Source organism: Ursus arctos, unplaced genomic scaffold (assembly GCF_023065955.2).
Source record: "Ursus arctos isolate Adak ecotype North America unplaced genomic scaffold, UrsArc2.0 scaffold_19, whole genome shotgun sequence".
NCBI classification, from domain to species: Eukaryota; Metazoa; Chordata; class Mammalia; order Carnivora; family Ursidae; genus Ursus; species Ursus arctos.
The window spans coordinates 8,979,303-8,991,891 of NW_026622863.1; the positions used below are offsets into that span (position 1 = coordinate 8,979,303).

Here is a 12,589-nt window from a genome sequence, read left to right on the forward strand (position 1 = left end):
ACAGCCTTTTTATTTTGGGATAATGCTTTTGAAATGTTTTAGAAACTTTTGCTCTGGCTGTTCTAGAGGTCTAACACGACCCCTGCTTTTATCAAGGTGAGGCTCACTCCTGCTTGTGCTAACGCAGGTTAGAGCAAAGCTGCTCCTGGGTGTTCGCTGTAAAATATGGTTCTTAATAATGATGGTTAAATTGCTTTCCACCTTTTTTATAACCCAAAGGAGTTATATGAAATTTTACTGTGGACTGTCTCTTAAATGATTAGCAAAAAAACCACTTTTGTAACCAAATTCATTTAAAACATAGCATCCTAATGCATTACAGACAGTAGTTTTATTTTGTCTTGGTAATATTTCATGACCCACTGGTGGGCTTTGTTTTAAATCATGACATGACTTGTTTAAGCTGGGGAACCAATGGAGTAGAAACCATGGGCATATAATATTAAGATGCAAGGATGTTCTTAATATTTGAAGGTGTAATTTTTAGGAATTTAAAAAAGTAATTTCTTCTCCAAATAGAATTACCATACTTGAAAAGCAATTTTTGGCCAAAAATATTTAAATACATTTATAAAAAGAACAACGCAACTCACTTCTTTAGAAGTTGCTTTGTGACGGTCTCAACCTTCTGGGAGTAACCCAGTCAGTGTCCATGCAGTAAAGCCTCTGCGCTTCACCCCTAAAAGGCTGTTCAGAATTTATGTATCCCTCTTTTAGTTATTGTTGTTGTTGTTCTAAACACACAGACATATTTCATCCCCTGGCTTCTCAGAACTGATTAGAAGCAGTAAGGTGGAAAGCAACAAGGCCATGAAATGAGTCAAATGCACCCTGTAGGAGCCCACAGAAAATGGCTGAGTGCAAGGGAAAATCAGAGACGGTAAATCTATAGGAAGCAGACACAGGAACTCAGAAAGCATAACGCCAAGCCTTTTTAACAAAGTCCAAACATCTTTGCGTCTTGAGAGTCACATGAGAGTTTATATTCATATTGATAATTCGATGATTCAGAAAAGAATATTTCCTTGTTGACATTTGAGAAGAATTTTAGCCAGAAATAACAAATACTTCATTTTGGTACTTTAAAGGAATACAGCCACATTAAGGGTTTAGGTCTCTGGTTGGGTAGCCTTCAGGAGGGATTTTGTTTATAACGGTGCCAAGATAGGGGTTTCCACAGGTGTCTTATGTAAGTGGCAAGTATAAATTGATTCTGTTCCTGCCGAAGTAGACAGTGCCCTCAAGTGGAATTAAGACAAACACAGTATAAGGAAAGGGGAAAAAAAGAGAGAGAGAGAGAGAGAGAGAGAGAGAGAACCACTTTACACCAGCTCTGCCTCTTCCTTTACTAAGTGTTGCACATTATTTCAATAATGTTGGTTTAAAGGAATGCCAAACTTTTTATCCTGTCTCGGGTAACTTACGGGTCTCATTCTGGGTTGTAGAGGGACAGACTTTTAAAACAACTTGACCAATTCTAGAGCGCCTCATTATCTAATGATGCATTCCATGTATCCATTTGACAGATTATGTAATCATTCAGTTACATTATTAAACTTAAAATTTGGTTCTTTAGTTTTAGGAGTATCTCTTTCTAAATTCCAAGAATAAAATAGATAAATATGATAGTGCTCTCAACTGCTCCTGTGAAATGGAATGGAAATGGATACCTCTGCCTCAAAGGAGGATGGAAGCTCGCCTGGGCGGCTCAGTCGGTTAAGCTTCTGACTCTTGATTTTGGTTCAGGTCATGATCTCAGGGTTGTGAGATCGAGCCCTGCGTTGGGCTCTGCACTAGGCATGGAGCCTGCTTAAGATTCTCTCTCTCTCTGTCCCTCTCCGTGTGCCCCATCCTACCCCCTCCCCAAAAAGAAGGATGGAATAAATAACTGTATTTAGAAACCAAATGGCCACACTCATGTGACAGAGAATACATAAGACCTTTTTTTTTTTCAGTAAGCTAATTAAGATAATGAACTAAATCTTAATTTGATTTGATGAAATTGCATTGTTTTTAACCATCAAAGTAGGGTTGAGAAGGCTATTTTAATTGTGGAAGATTAGTATTATAAAAATTTTAGATGAAAATTTGAAATTGAAAAAGAAATCTTTATGTATTCGTTTCTAGGATGACATAGTTAAAATTGTGGTATAAAAAGTTTTACATTTGTTACTGTATTACAGTTCTATTCCTTGTTATATAGTCCAAGTTTTAGTGGCTACAAAATTGATTTTTAAAGACATCTTTAACTATAATCAGATTTACAGTATCTGATTGAGATTTTGGGAAATTAAATGATGGCTCTGATTAAAAGATGAACATTTGCCTATCTAAGGACAAAACGTACGTGATGAAGGAAGTGAAACTGGATCAGAAAGCAAATAAATGATCCACTCTCCAAATATGGAACGCAGATAAATGAATCGTGGTTAAAGTTGCAAAATATGATTCATCATTTTTTTTGATAAAAGATGTTTATTATAATAATTATGGTGGGTAACATTTTACTTAAACTGCGTGTACAGAAATAACAGCCTTTTTGATTTATGTGTGTTTTGCCCAAATACAGCAACTTATTCATTTAAGTGGAGTCTATTAAAAATGCTATTTTTTAAAGTTATAAAATGTATATGTATACTTAAATATGCATATAATGTTATCTGTTACTCGAATTTGATTTTGTAAATTTCATTGCCTTGGAAACAAACATTATCGTATTGTCTTTGAAGATATTTTACAACTGGATCTCCTTAATTAAAGATGCAAAATTACAGTAGATACAAGTAATATATGTCTTTTAACCTTTTTAGGTACTTTTGGAAGTATTTCATTTATGTGTGTGTTTTTACTAATCGAATGAGATCTTAAGAAGTCTTTAATCTTAATTTTAGCTCATGTAGAATAAAGTGTAAAGTTTTTTTTTTTTTGCTTGTCCTCCAGGCATTTTGCTTTGCTGTCTTTTTACAGCATGGACACCAAATTGCTAAAAACGTGCTTTGGGACTGCCAGTGAATTTATCTTTTGCGGTTTTACTACAAACTTAGTAGTTCCCTTTTTTTTGAGTTAATATTTTGGAGTTAATGTCACAATGAGTTCAGGCTTATGGAGCCAAGAAAAAGTTACTTCACCCTACTGGGAAGAGCGGATTTTTTATTTGCTTCTTCAAGAATGCAGTGTTACAGACAAACAAACACAAAAGCTCCTTAAAGTACCAAAGGGGAGTATAGGACAGTATATCCAAGATCGTTCTGTGGGGCACTCGAGGATTCCTTCTGCAAAAGGCAAGAAAAATCAGATTGGATTAAAAATTTTAGAGCAACCACACGCAGTTCTCTTTGTTGATGAAAAGGATGTTGTAGAAATAAATGAAAAGTTCACAGAGTTGCTTTTGGCAATTACCAATTGTGAAGAGAGGTTCAGCCTGTTTAAGAACAGAAACAGACTAAGTAAAGGCCTCCAGATAGATGTGGGCTGCCCTGTGAAAGTACAGCTGAGATCTGGGGAAGAAAAATTTCCTGGAGTTGTGCGCTTCAGAGGACCCTTATTAGCAGAGAGGACAGTGTCGGGAATATTCTTTGGAGTAGAATTACTGGTAAGTTTGATAAACCGTTTTAGTGGGCTGTGTATGTGTGTGTGTTTCTGTGTATATTTGTATGCCCACAGGTATTTTTTTTTCCACTTTAAATACAACAAAAAAGTTTTTCCAGACATCTTCTATAATTTTTAATATTCGTAATTCTTAGGATTTACTTTCTAATGATAAATTGAGATGATGCAAAGATGATACATCGAAAACTTCTTAAAAAACGACCTACTATGGTAGGAAATACACATAGGTTGTGTAATTATTCAGGGCTTTCAAATCTTAGATATTTTAACATTGTCTATGTTAAAAATGAACTCTACCAGTTATAATTGAATTACTCGCCTCAAAAATTGTTAATTATCTTGTGACATTAGCATCTGTAGGTTTCTCAGTTTTTCTCAGTGTGTGCTACTAAGTAATGAAATGTAGCAGTAAGATTTTAGAAAAGTAAGGTGCAGCAATTTAAATGTCCCTCATAATATGTGTGAATATGGTCGCCCCTCATAATATATGTGAAAATCATCTTGGAATTTATTTCCACTAAAGAGAGAACCAAGAGCTCTGTGATATATTTCCAAAATTAATATTAATTCTCAAGAACTTAAATGTCAGTTACATGTTTACATTCTTGCGTATAGAATTTCATGCCTTATTTAGTGATTAAAGTTTTTAAAGCAGTGATTGTAAAACAGTTGGAGATTTGAATCCCAGTTATGCTATTTACTAGCTAGGTCGCCAGGTGACTTAACCAAGCTACTTCTCTAAATCTGCTTCCTCATCTGTAAAATAGTGAAACCAGTACATACCTTGAAGTGTTTTTGTGATACGCTGATTCAAGAGTTAGCACGGTGGCTGGCACATAGTAAGTACTCAGTAAATGGACCTAATGTTATCGTTATTTTAAAGTGAATTTTTTTTATGACAAAATTATTATTCAAATCACAGTGTAGAATCTAGCCAGGCTTTCTCACAGTGGAATTATGATTTTAAATTTAATTAATTAATTAATTAATTAATTATATTTCAGCATCAGATATAGCTTCTTCTTTATTCTTTTTTAGACACTCGAAGTTCAACAACAGCTGCGAATAATTATATTTCTTGTATGTGTCATTTAGAATTTTCCCAGTGATTTCCCCAAAATCCCCAGAGTGGATCTTTTTACTTGTGGGCCATCTTTCTCCATCTCTTTATCTATCAATCATTTTTTTTTTTCCCTCTCATTTGAAAACTAGGAAGAAGGTCGTGGCCAAGGTTTCACTGATGGGATATATCAAGGGAAACAGCTTTTTCAGTGTGATGAAGACTGTGGAGTATTTGTTGCGTTGGACAAGCTAGAAATCCTAGAAGATGATGACAATGGATTGGAAAGTGATTTTGCAGGTCCAGGGGACACAATGCAGATGGAACTTCCCCCTCTGGAAATAAACTCCAGAGTTTCTTTGAAGCTTGGAGAAACTATAGAGTCTGGCACAGTTATATTCTGTGATGTCTTGCCAGGAAAAGAAAGCTTAGGATATTTTGTTGGTGTGGACATGGTAAGAAACTTTTGGAGTATATTACCTTTGTGGGTATATCTGTTAGTTTTATGACCAATTTTTGGTACACATTAAGCACTTTGAATATTTAAAATGGACTAATTTGGAGTAATTAAAAAAAATCTTCTAATTTATCTTTGGTAAAGGAACATTGATATGGGACAGGAGTCTAGATATGGAGTAACACTTACACTTTTTCCAATTTGAATAAACTGGAATAATGTTTCAATCCTTAAATTTGCTCTACCATAGCTGACCAATAAACAGAAAAAAAAAACACCGGAATGCATTACATGACGTCTTATTTTTCTTTATTTTACAAAGGTTTCTTTTTTCCCCTAGTCTGTGATTCTTTTTTTATAATATTTTGTAAAATCTTCTTGGCTGATCTAATTTTAATGAGTAGTGTGAACATCATTTATGGAAAATACCTACATGGAGGAAGAACGTATTGCTTTAGAGGAAAAGATGATTAGAGTATCTCTTTAAGATGTAATTCACTCAAAAAAATTTCTTTTCATTGTAGTAAAATATATGTTATATAAAATTTACCATTTTAACCATTTTTAAGTGTATAGTTACATGGCATTTAATTACATTCACATTGTTGTACATCCCGTATCTCCAGAGCTTTTCATCTTCCCAAACTGGAACTCTGTCCACATTAAATGCTAACTCCCATTCTTAGCTAGTATTCTACTGGTAGCCAGTATTCCACTTTCTGTCTCTGTGAATTTGCCTTTTCTAGGTACTTCCTATAGGTGGAATCCTACAGTATTTGTCCTTTTGTTCACTGTTTTGTGCCATTTTTAATGTTACCTTCCAATCATATTTGTTCATAATGGAAATATTCCAATATGGCAAAATGAATGTTACCTGTGGGCATCAAGAGAAGGAGAAGAAAGAGCCTGAGAACATTTTTATCACAGATTGGAACTATGGACAAGAGTTTGTTAGGTAGAAAGAAGTAACTCACACAGCATTATTAATCACTAGAATGAGTTGGGAGAGATCGTGACTAAGAGACTCTTGTACTCACGATGTTTTTAGTGATTATTTTTATCTACTCAGGCATACTTTTTGGTGGAGTATGAATGTTCTAGCATCAATTTATCTTGTGTTTAGAAATTCTAGGAAATTCTATTTGATACCTATTAGTTAGACAAACAGTACTATATTGTTTAGGCAAACATTTATTGAACATTTGCCACGTGAAAAGTTAGAGCCCGAGTAAAATGTGTGGGTCCCTCAGGATACCTAATAATAAAGCACACCTTTAATGTTTACTTAGAGGAGAGACTGTGAGCTGGGTGGAGGGAGGGTTGGAGAAAGAAGTCTGGGGTTAGTTTCCTTTGCTTCTGGTCATTTGGGCCTCATACTTGGTAAGAGCCCTGTAGGCCTTCCCCCTCCTTAGATGGCAGTCCTGAGGGTCATCTTGTTTCCTCGGAGCAGGCTGCCTGGAGCTTTGCCCCACCAGCTTCTCCCCCTGCCTCTGTCTATCCTTCAGTTGGCCAGTGCAAGTGTACAGTCCACACCCCTCTCATGTGCTCTTTGAAAGGAAAGTTCTGGCAAACGCAATATTCTTCATCTCCGTCTATTTCTGACGATAGCATGTTGTACACATTGGTGTCAGGGCAGTTGTCTGACTGGCTCATCTCTTTTTTTTTTTTTTTTAAAGATTTTATTTATTCGACAGAGATAGAGACATCCAGCGAGAGAGGGAACACAAGCAGGGGGAGTGGGAGAGGAAGAAGCAGGCTCATAGTGGAGGAGCCTGATGTGGGGCTCGATCCCAGAACTCCGGGATCACGCCCTGAGCCGAAGGCAGACGCTTAACCGCTGTGCCACCCAGGCGCCCCTGACTGGCTCATCTCTTGATGTAGTGCTGTGAGCAGCACTGTACTACTTCGTGCTACATTGGAATATGAACGAATTAAATGTAAAAATGTATTTCGGTGGGAATTTTTACCTATCCATACAATGTCAAAAGAACAATAAAAAATAGATTTTCTATGTACAGAAGGGCATATAGGCGTTCAAAGGGAATATTTCAGTGCTCAGAGAGTATGGGAGTAATTAGAACAAGCTAGGCTTATTGGGGGCAGATTTCTGGGTGAAACAATGTATTATTAATAAATCTTCCTATGTAGATGGGTGTTACCATGTAGACTAGCATTCATTGTCCTGTAAAGTATGACGAATACTTTCAATTTCTTGCTCATCTATGAATAAGAATAACTTGGTTATTCTTGGGTCTCATTTTTTACCAAAACAGAAACAAAAACCAAATAAACAAAAACAAACAAAAACTTTATTACTTAATTACTGTGAATATATTTCTGATATATTCTTTTTTCTTTTAGGAAAAATAATTGGCCAGTGTAAAATCTTTTGGAAGATCCTTTTCTGGAAAATACAGATTTTCATACTCATGTTTTATCGAGCAGGGTTTAAAACTTCATTCTATTACTTGATTTCTAGGATAATCCTATTGGCAATTGGGATGGCAGATTTGATGGAGTGCAGCTTTGTAGTTTTGCAAGTGTTGAAAGTACAATTCTCTTGCACATCAATGATATCATCCCAGGTATGTTTTCTTTGTGTTATATATATTATGTTTGTATTAACCTAAGGCAGAGTTTCTAAGCTGTATTCTGTTATGAGGATGTAAATACAAGCTTCAAGATGCATTTTTTGGAACTGGACTTTTTATATTATGGGATTGTTACTAAATACAATATCCTTTCTTACCCCCAAGTGAAAACAACACTTAAAGATTTTTATTTCCCAAAGTCGGTGAGTGTGGGGTGACATTTTTGACTTTTGACATCATTGACTTTTCATCACCTGGTTGTTCCGAGTGGGGGAAGAAAGCCCTTTCTGATCATTAGAAGGGTCGGATAATACAACGAGTGAGAGGCTGGTTTAGACTAGAAGCCTTTAAGCAGAAGTTGGTCATGTAACGTGGTCTGATCTACTGTGGAGAGGATTCTTGCTGGATACCCTATGAGATTTCTTCCAGTTTTGAGGTAGTGTAATTGATCAGGCTTCATGGCTCTATAGTCAGAAATAGATCACTCATCTTTACACTGTAAAAAAACCAAACTTTAAAGAGCTCCTGGATGGCACAGTCGATTGTGTCTGACTCTTGGTTTCGGCTCAGGCCATGATCTCACAGTCGTGAGATGCAGCCCTACGTTGGGCTCTGCGCTCAGCATGAATCTGCTTGAGATTCTCCCTCCCTCTCCCTCTGCCCCTCCTGCGCGTGCTTTCTCTCTCGCTCTCAAATAAATAAGTAAATCTTAAAAAAAAAAAAAAAACCAAAACCCAACCCATCAAGCAGCCTTTTATTTTTACCTCAAACACGTGGCACCTAATAGCTGCTATCTACTAGTTAATAAATTCCTATTGATGGTGAAATCAACAGCATCTTTCCCCTGCTCTTAGTAGAATTCCATTCACAGGCTAGTCAGTTGTTGGTATGTTAATACGAAACTGACAGGCATTCAGAGGTGGTGCTTTTTATTGAGCATTACGCAACTATGAATAAATGTCAGAAAGCCTACGTTCAGTAGCCACCAATGTATGAATCCATGAATTAGAGGACTTGTACTTCTTTACATTCCTGACGAATTTATTAGGTCTTAATTGTTCCCATTTTGCTGATAAAAAAAACTGGGGCTTAGCTAGGGCTGAGGTGGGCTAGGATCCAGTAAGTGGTCGAGCCGGAATTCAAATCCAGACCTGATTATAAAGCTCTGTTCTTTTTAGTACCTCCTCACCCCACATCCTGTGCGTACACTTCGGATGTGAAGACTTGCATAGAAAAGCACACTTCTCAGCCTCAGATGGATACTTGGGAATATTGTTTCCATGGAGATGTATTTTGTCTCTACTTCTATAAAAGCTGAATTTTACTATAGCTGGGATCATAACCAAACAAAGTGATTTTTCTGCTTCCAGTGTTTTTCCCTTCTTCCTAAATTTGACACAGAACACTTTTGAGTTCCCCACAGGTCATTTCAGGTCCTCGGTATCTTTTTTTGTAAAAATGAAGGGGCTAATGCTAGATGGTCCTTAGGATTCCTTCTAGCCTGCACTGTTAGCCCTTCTTGTTCCCTGTTGGCTTGGCAAATAATAAATGCTTGTTTTGCTGAGTGAGGAAATGTTTTCTACTTTAGCTCTTAGTTTTATAGCAAGAGTACGTTAATGTAATTGGAAGTATGGGATTCAAATAATAGCTGTATTTCGATTTTGCTTTGTAAAAGTCTGACATACGTGGCTTTCCTTGAATTTTAGACTGAACATTCCTATACCTATGACCTAGATTCTACAATGGACATTTTATTGTACTTGCTTTCTCATATATCCATCCCTCTATCCATGCCCTAATCCATTTTATTTTTGTATGCATTTCAGAGTAAGTTACAGACATCAGTATACTTCCTCTTTAAAAACTAGAGAGGAGTTTAGGGGTTTTTTCCTTTTGAGATAAAAGACATATATGTAATGAAATGCATGTTGTGTCATTTGAGTTTTGACTAATGCATATACCCTTGACTTAGAAACCCTTATGAAATCACTAAAATAACTTCTAATAAGAAAAATATTTATATATCTCAAATCAAAATAATAAAAAAAGTACAGTGAAATATCTCATTTCCATTCTGTCCCTCCACTTCAGTTGCCTCCATACTCCATCCCTTGCCTCCCACTGCTAACTATTTTTAGTAGTTTCTTGTGTATCTTTCTAGAATTTTTTTATACAATATAAATACATATTTTCCCTTCCCTTTTTATATTAAAAAATATAGTATTTACACTATCCTGCACCTTGTTTTATTCTCTTAAATTTATAGCTTGTAGCTCTTTGTTTATCTGAGTAGAAAAGTTCTTGTTTTTTTTTTTTTACAGTGTATTATTTTCCATCGTGTTTATTTAACCAGATTCCTACTGATGTATATTTGGATTGTTTCTAACTTTTTACCATTACAAACAGTGCTGTGATAACCTTGTCTATGTATGTTTCCCACATGTGCTAGCAAATCGATAGGACAAATTCCCAGAAGTAGGGTTGTTTGGTGAAAAGGTCCGTGCGTCTGTTTTGTTCTAGATATTACTAAATTGCCTTAAGCAGTGTATATAACAGTTTATATTCTTACCAGAAGAATAGGAGGGTGATTTTTTTATATACTTAACCATGAGAATATGTTGTTAAATTTTTCTTCTAGTTTGAGAGGTGAAACATATATTTCAGTATAGTTTTAATTTCCATTTTTCTTATGAATGTGGTTAAGCATCTTTTCATATGAATAAGGGCAGTTTGTATTTTTCTTTCTGTGAGCTGTATATTCATACCTTGTCTTTTTAAAAATTCCATTATCGGTCTTTTTTCTTACCAGTTTCTTTTTTATGTGTTAGGGAAGTGAACTCTTTTGTGATATGAGATGTAAATGTTCCCTACTTGGAACTCTCATTTATCATTAGTCCTTTTTATCTGGTTGCCCTCATTTTTAAAAGTTGTGGTAAGAAAAACCTAACAATATTTACCATTTTAACCATTTGTAGGTGTACAATTCAGTGACATTAAATACATTTACTGTGATGTGAAACCATCACCACTATCTATTTCAAGACCTTTTTCATCATCTCAAACAGAAACTCTATACCTATTAAGAAACACTCCGCCTTCCTCCCTTCCCTCAGCCTCTGGTAACTTCTATTCTCTACTTTGTGTCTTTATGAATTTGTTTATTCTCGATACTTCATATAAGTGGAATCATATAGTATTTGCCCTTTGTAAATGTCTTACTTGGCTTTAGGTGTTTTTTCCATGCAGAATTTAAAAATTTTTACATAGTTGAATTATCAGATTTGTTTAATGGCATGTATATTTCGAGTTACTCTAAGGTTATAAAGTAATTTCCCCATGTTTTCTTCCAACACTCTTGTGGTTTTATCATATTTTTATTTCACGTGGTGTATAATGTGGTCTATGGATCCAGTTTAGTCCCTCCCCCAGATAGCTACCCGGTTATCCCAACATTTTTGATTAAAAAGTTTATCTTTAGTGGCTCAGTCGGTTAAGCGTCTGCCTTCCACTCAGGTCATGATCCCAGGGTCCTGGGATCAAGCTCCGCATTGGGCTCCCTGCTCAGCAGAGAGCCTGCTTCTCCCTCTCCCCACTCATGCTTTCTCTTTTGTTCTCTCTCTCTCAAATAAATAAATAATTTTTTAAAATAGTTCATGTTTTCCTACTCCTTTGAGATGCTACTTTTACCATACTCAATTCCCACATACACTATGATGTATTTATGGACTTTCTATTCTGTCTGCTCATGCTTCATTCAGTACCACCTTGTTTTTAACGATTCTTTATGTTTTTGTGGGAGCACTAGTCCTGCCTCATTGCTCTTCTGAATTTTCCTGCTAGTCCACATTGTCTTCTTAAAAGGTTAATAGGCACATTTAAGTCTATAATCCACCTAGATCTGATTTTGTGTAGGATGTGAGGGATACATACCCAATTTGATCTACCATGCTTGCTGCGTATAAGTCCAGTTTCAGCATACTATACATGGATCTCTTTCTGGGCTCTACTCTTCCCCTACACTAAGACCACTAGGCCTTCATTATCCTAGTTTGACAAGAAGCCTTCTAGCTGTAAGAGTACATTTCCTCTCTTGTTCTTTCTCGTAGTGAGTGTCTTGGCTGTTGTTGGCCCATGCCTCTTCATTGTCGGTTTGACAATTGACTTCTCAAATGTGATGGGGAGAGTTCCATTGGGATTTTGATTCGAACTGTAGTTAACCTATAGAATCATTTGAGGAGAACTGACATTCTTATCATATTGAAATTTCTAATATGTGAACATTGCATTACCTTTCATTTATTTAATCTCTTTTTAGTAAAATTGTATGTTTCTCCATTTCTTGCATGCATTCTGATACGTTGTAAAGTAAAACATATTTTCTAACAATTTTTTGTGATACATAGAGATACAGTCAACTTCAAAAAACAGTTGTATTGAAATCTAATTCACATACCATATAATCCCTTCATTTAAGGTATACCATTTAGTGTATTTTAGTGTATTTACGGATACATGCAGTCATCACTATAGTCAGTTGTACAACATTCCCATCACCTCACGAAGAAACCCTGTCCTTTTTTAGCTATTCCTTCATGATCCCTTCCTGCTCCTTAATCCTAACTGACCACTAATCCACTTTCTGTCTCTGTATGTTTGTCTATTCTGGACATTTCATAGAAATAGAATCATGCAATATATGGTCTTTTGTGACTGGATTCCTTCGCTTAGCCCAACGTTTTCAGGGTTCATCTACGTTGTAGCACGTTTCAGTACTTGACTCCTTTTTATGCCTGCGTCGTATCCCATCATATGGATGTACCACATTTTATGTATCCATTTGTTGATGGACACCTGAGTTCCTAACACCTTTTG

General features: G+C 35.9%; 1 protein-coding gene across 11 annotated transcripts in view; it reads left to right on the top strand.

Moving 5' to 3' along the window:
* The window catches only part of CYLD (CYLD lysine 63 deubiquitinase), a 68,026-nt gene that overhangs the window by 3,793 nt on the left and 51,644 nt on the right, over positions 1 to 12,589 (top strand). For 8 of the 11 annotated variants that reach the window (XM_057314071.1, XM_026494734.4, XM_048223668.2 and 5 more), the window contains exons 3-5: positions 2,941 to 3,592; positions 4,822 to 5,124; positions 7,606 to 7,711. In XM_057314071.1, coding sequence (XP_057170054.1) covers positions 3,089 to 3,592; positions 4,822 to 5,124; positions 7,606 to 7,711 — 913 coding nt within the window. In that variant the 5' untranslated portion in view covers positions 2,941 to 3,088. The remainder of the gene's footprint in view (positions 1 to 2,940; positions 3,593 to 4,821; positions 5,125 to 7,605; positions 7,712 to 12,589) is intronic. The other 3 variants (XM_057314072.1, XM_044382379.3, XM_044382378.3) reach the window with 1 other exon arrangement.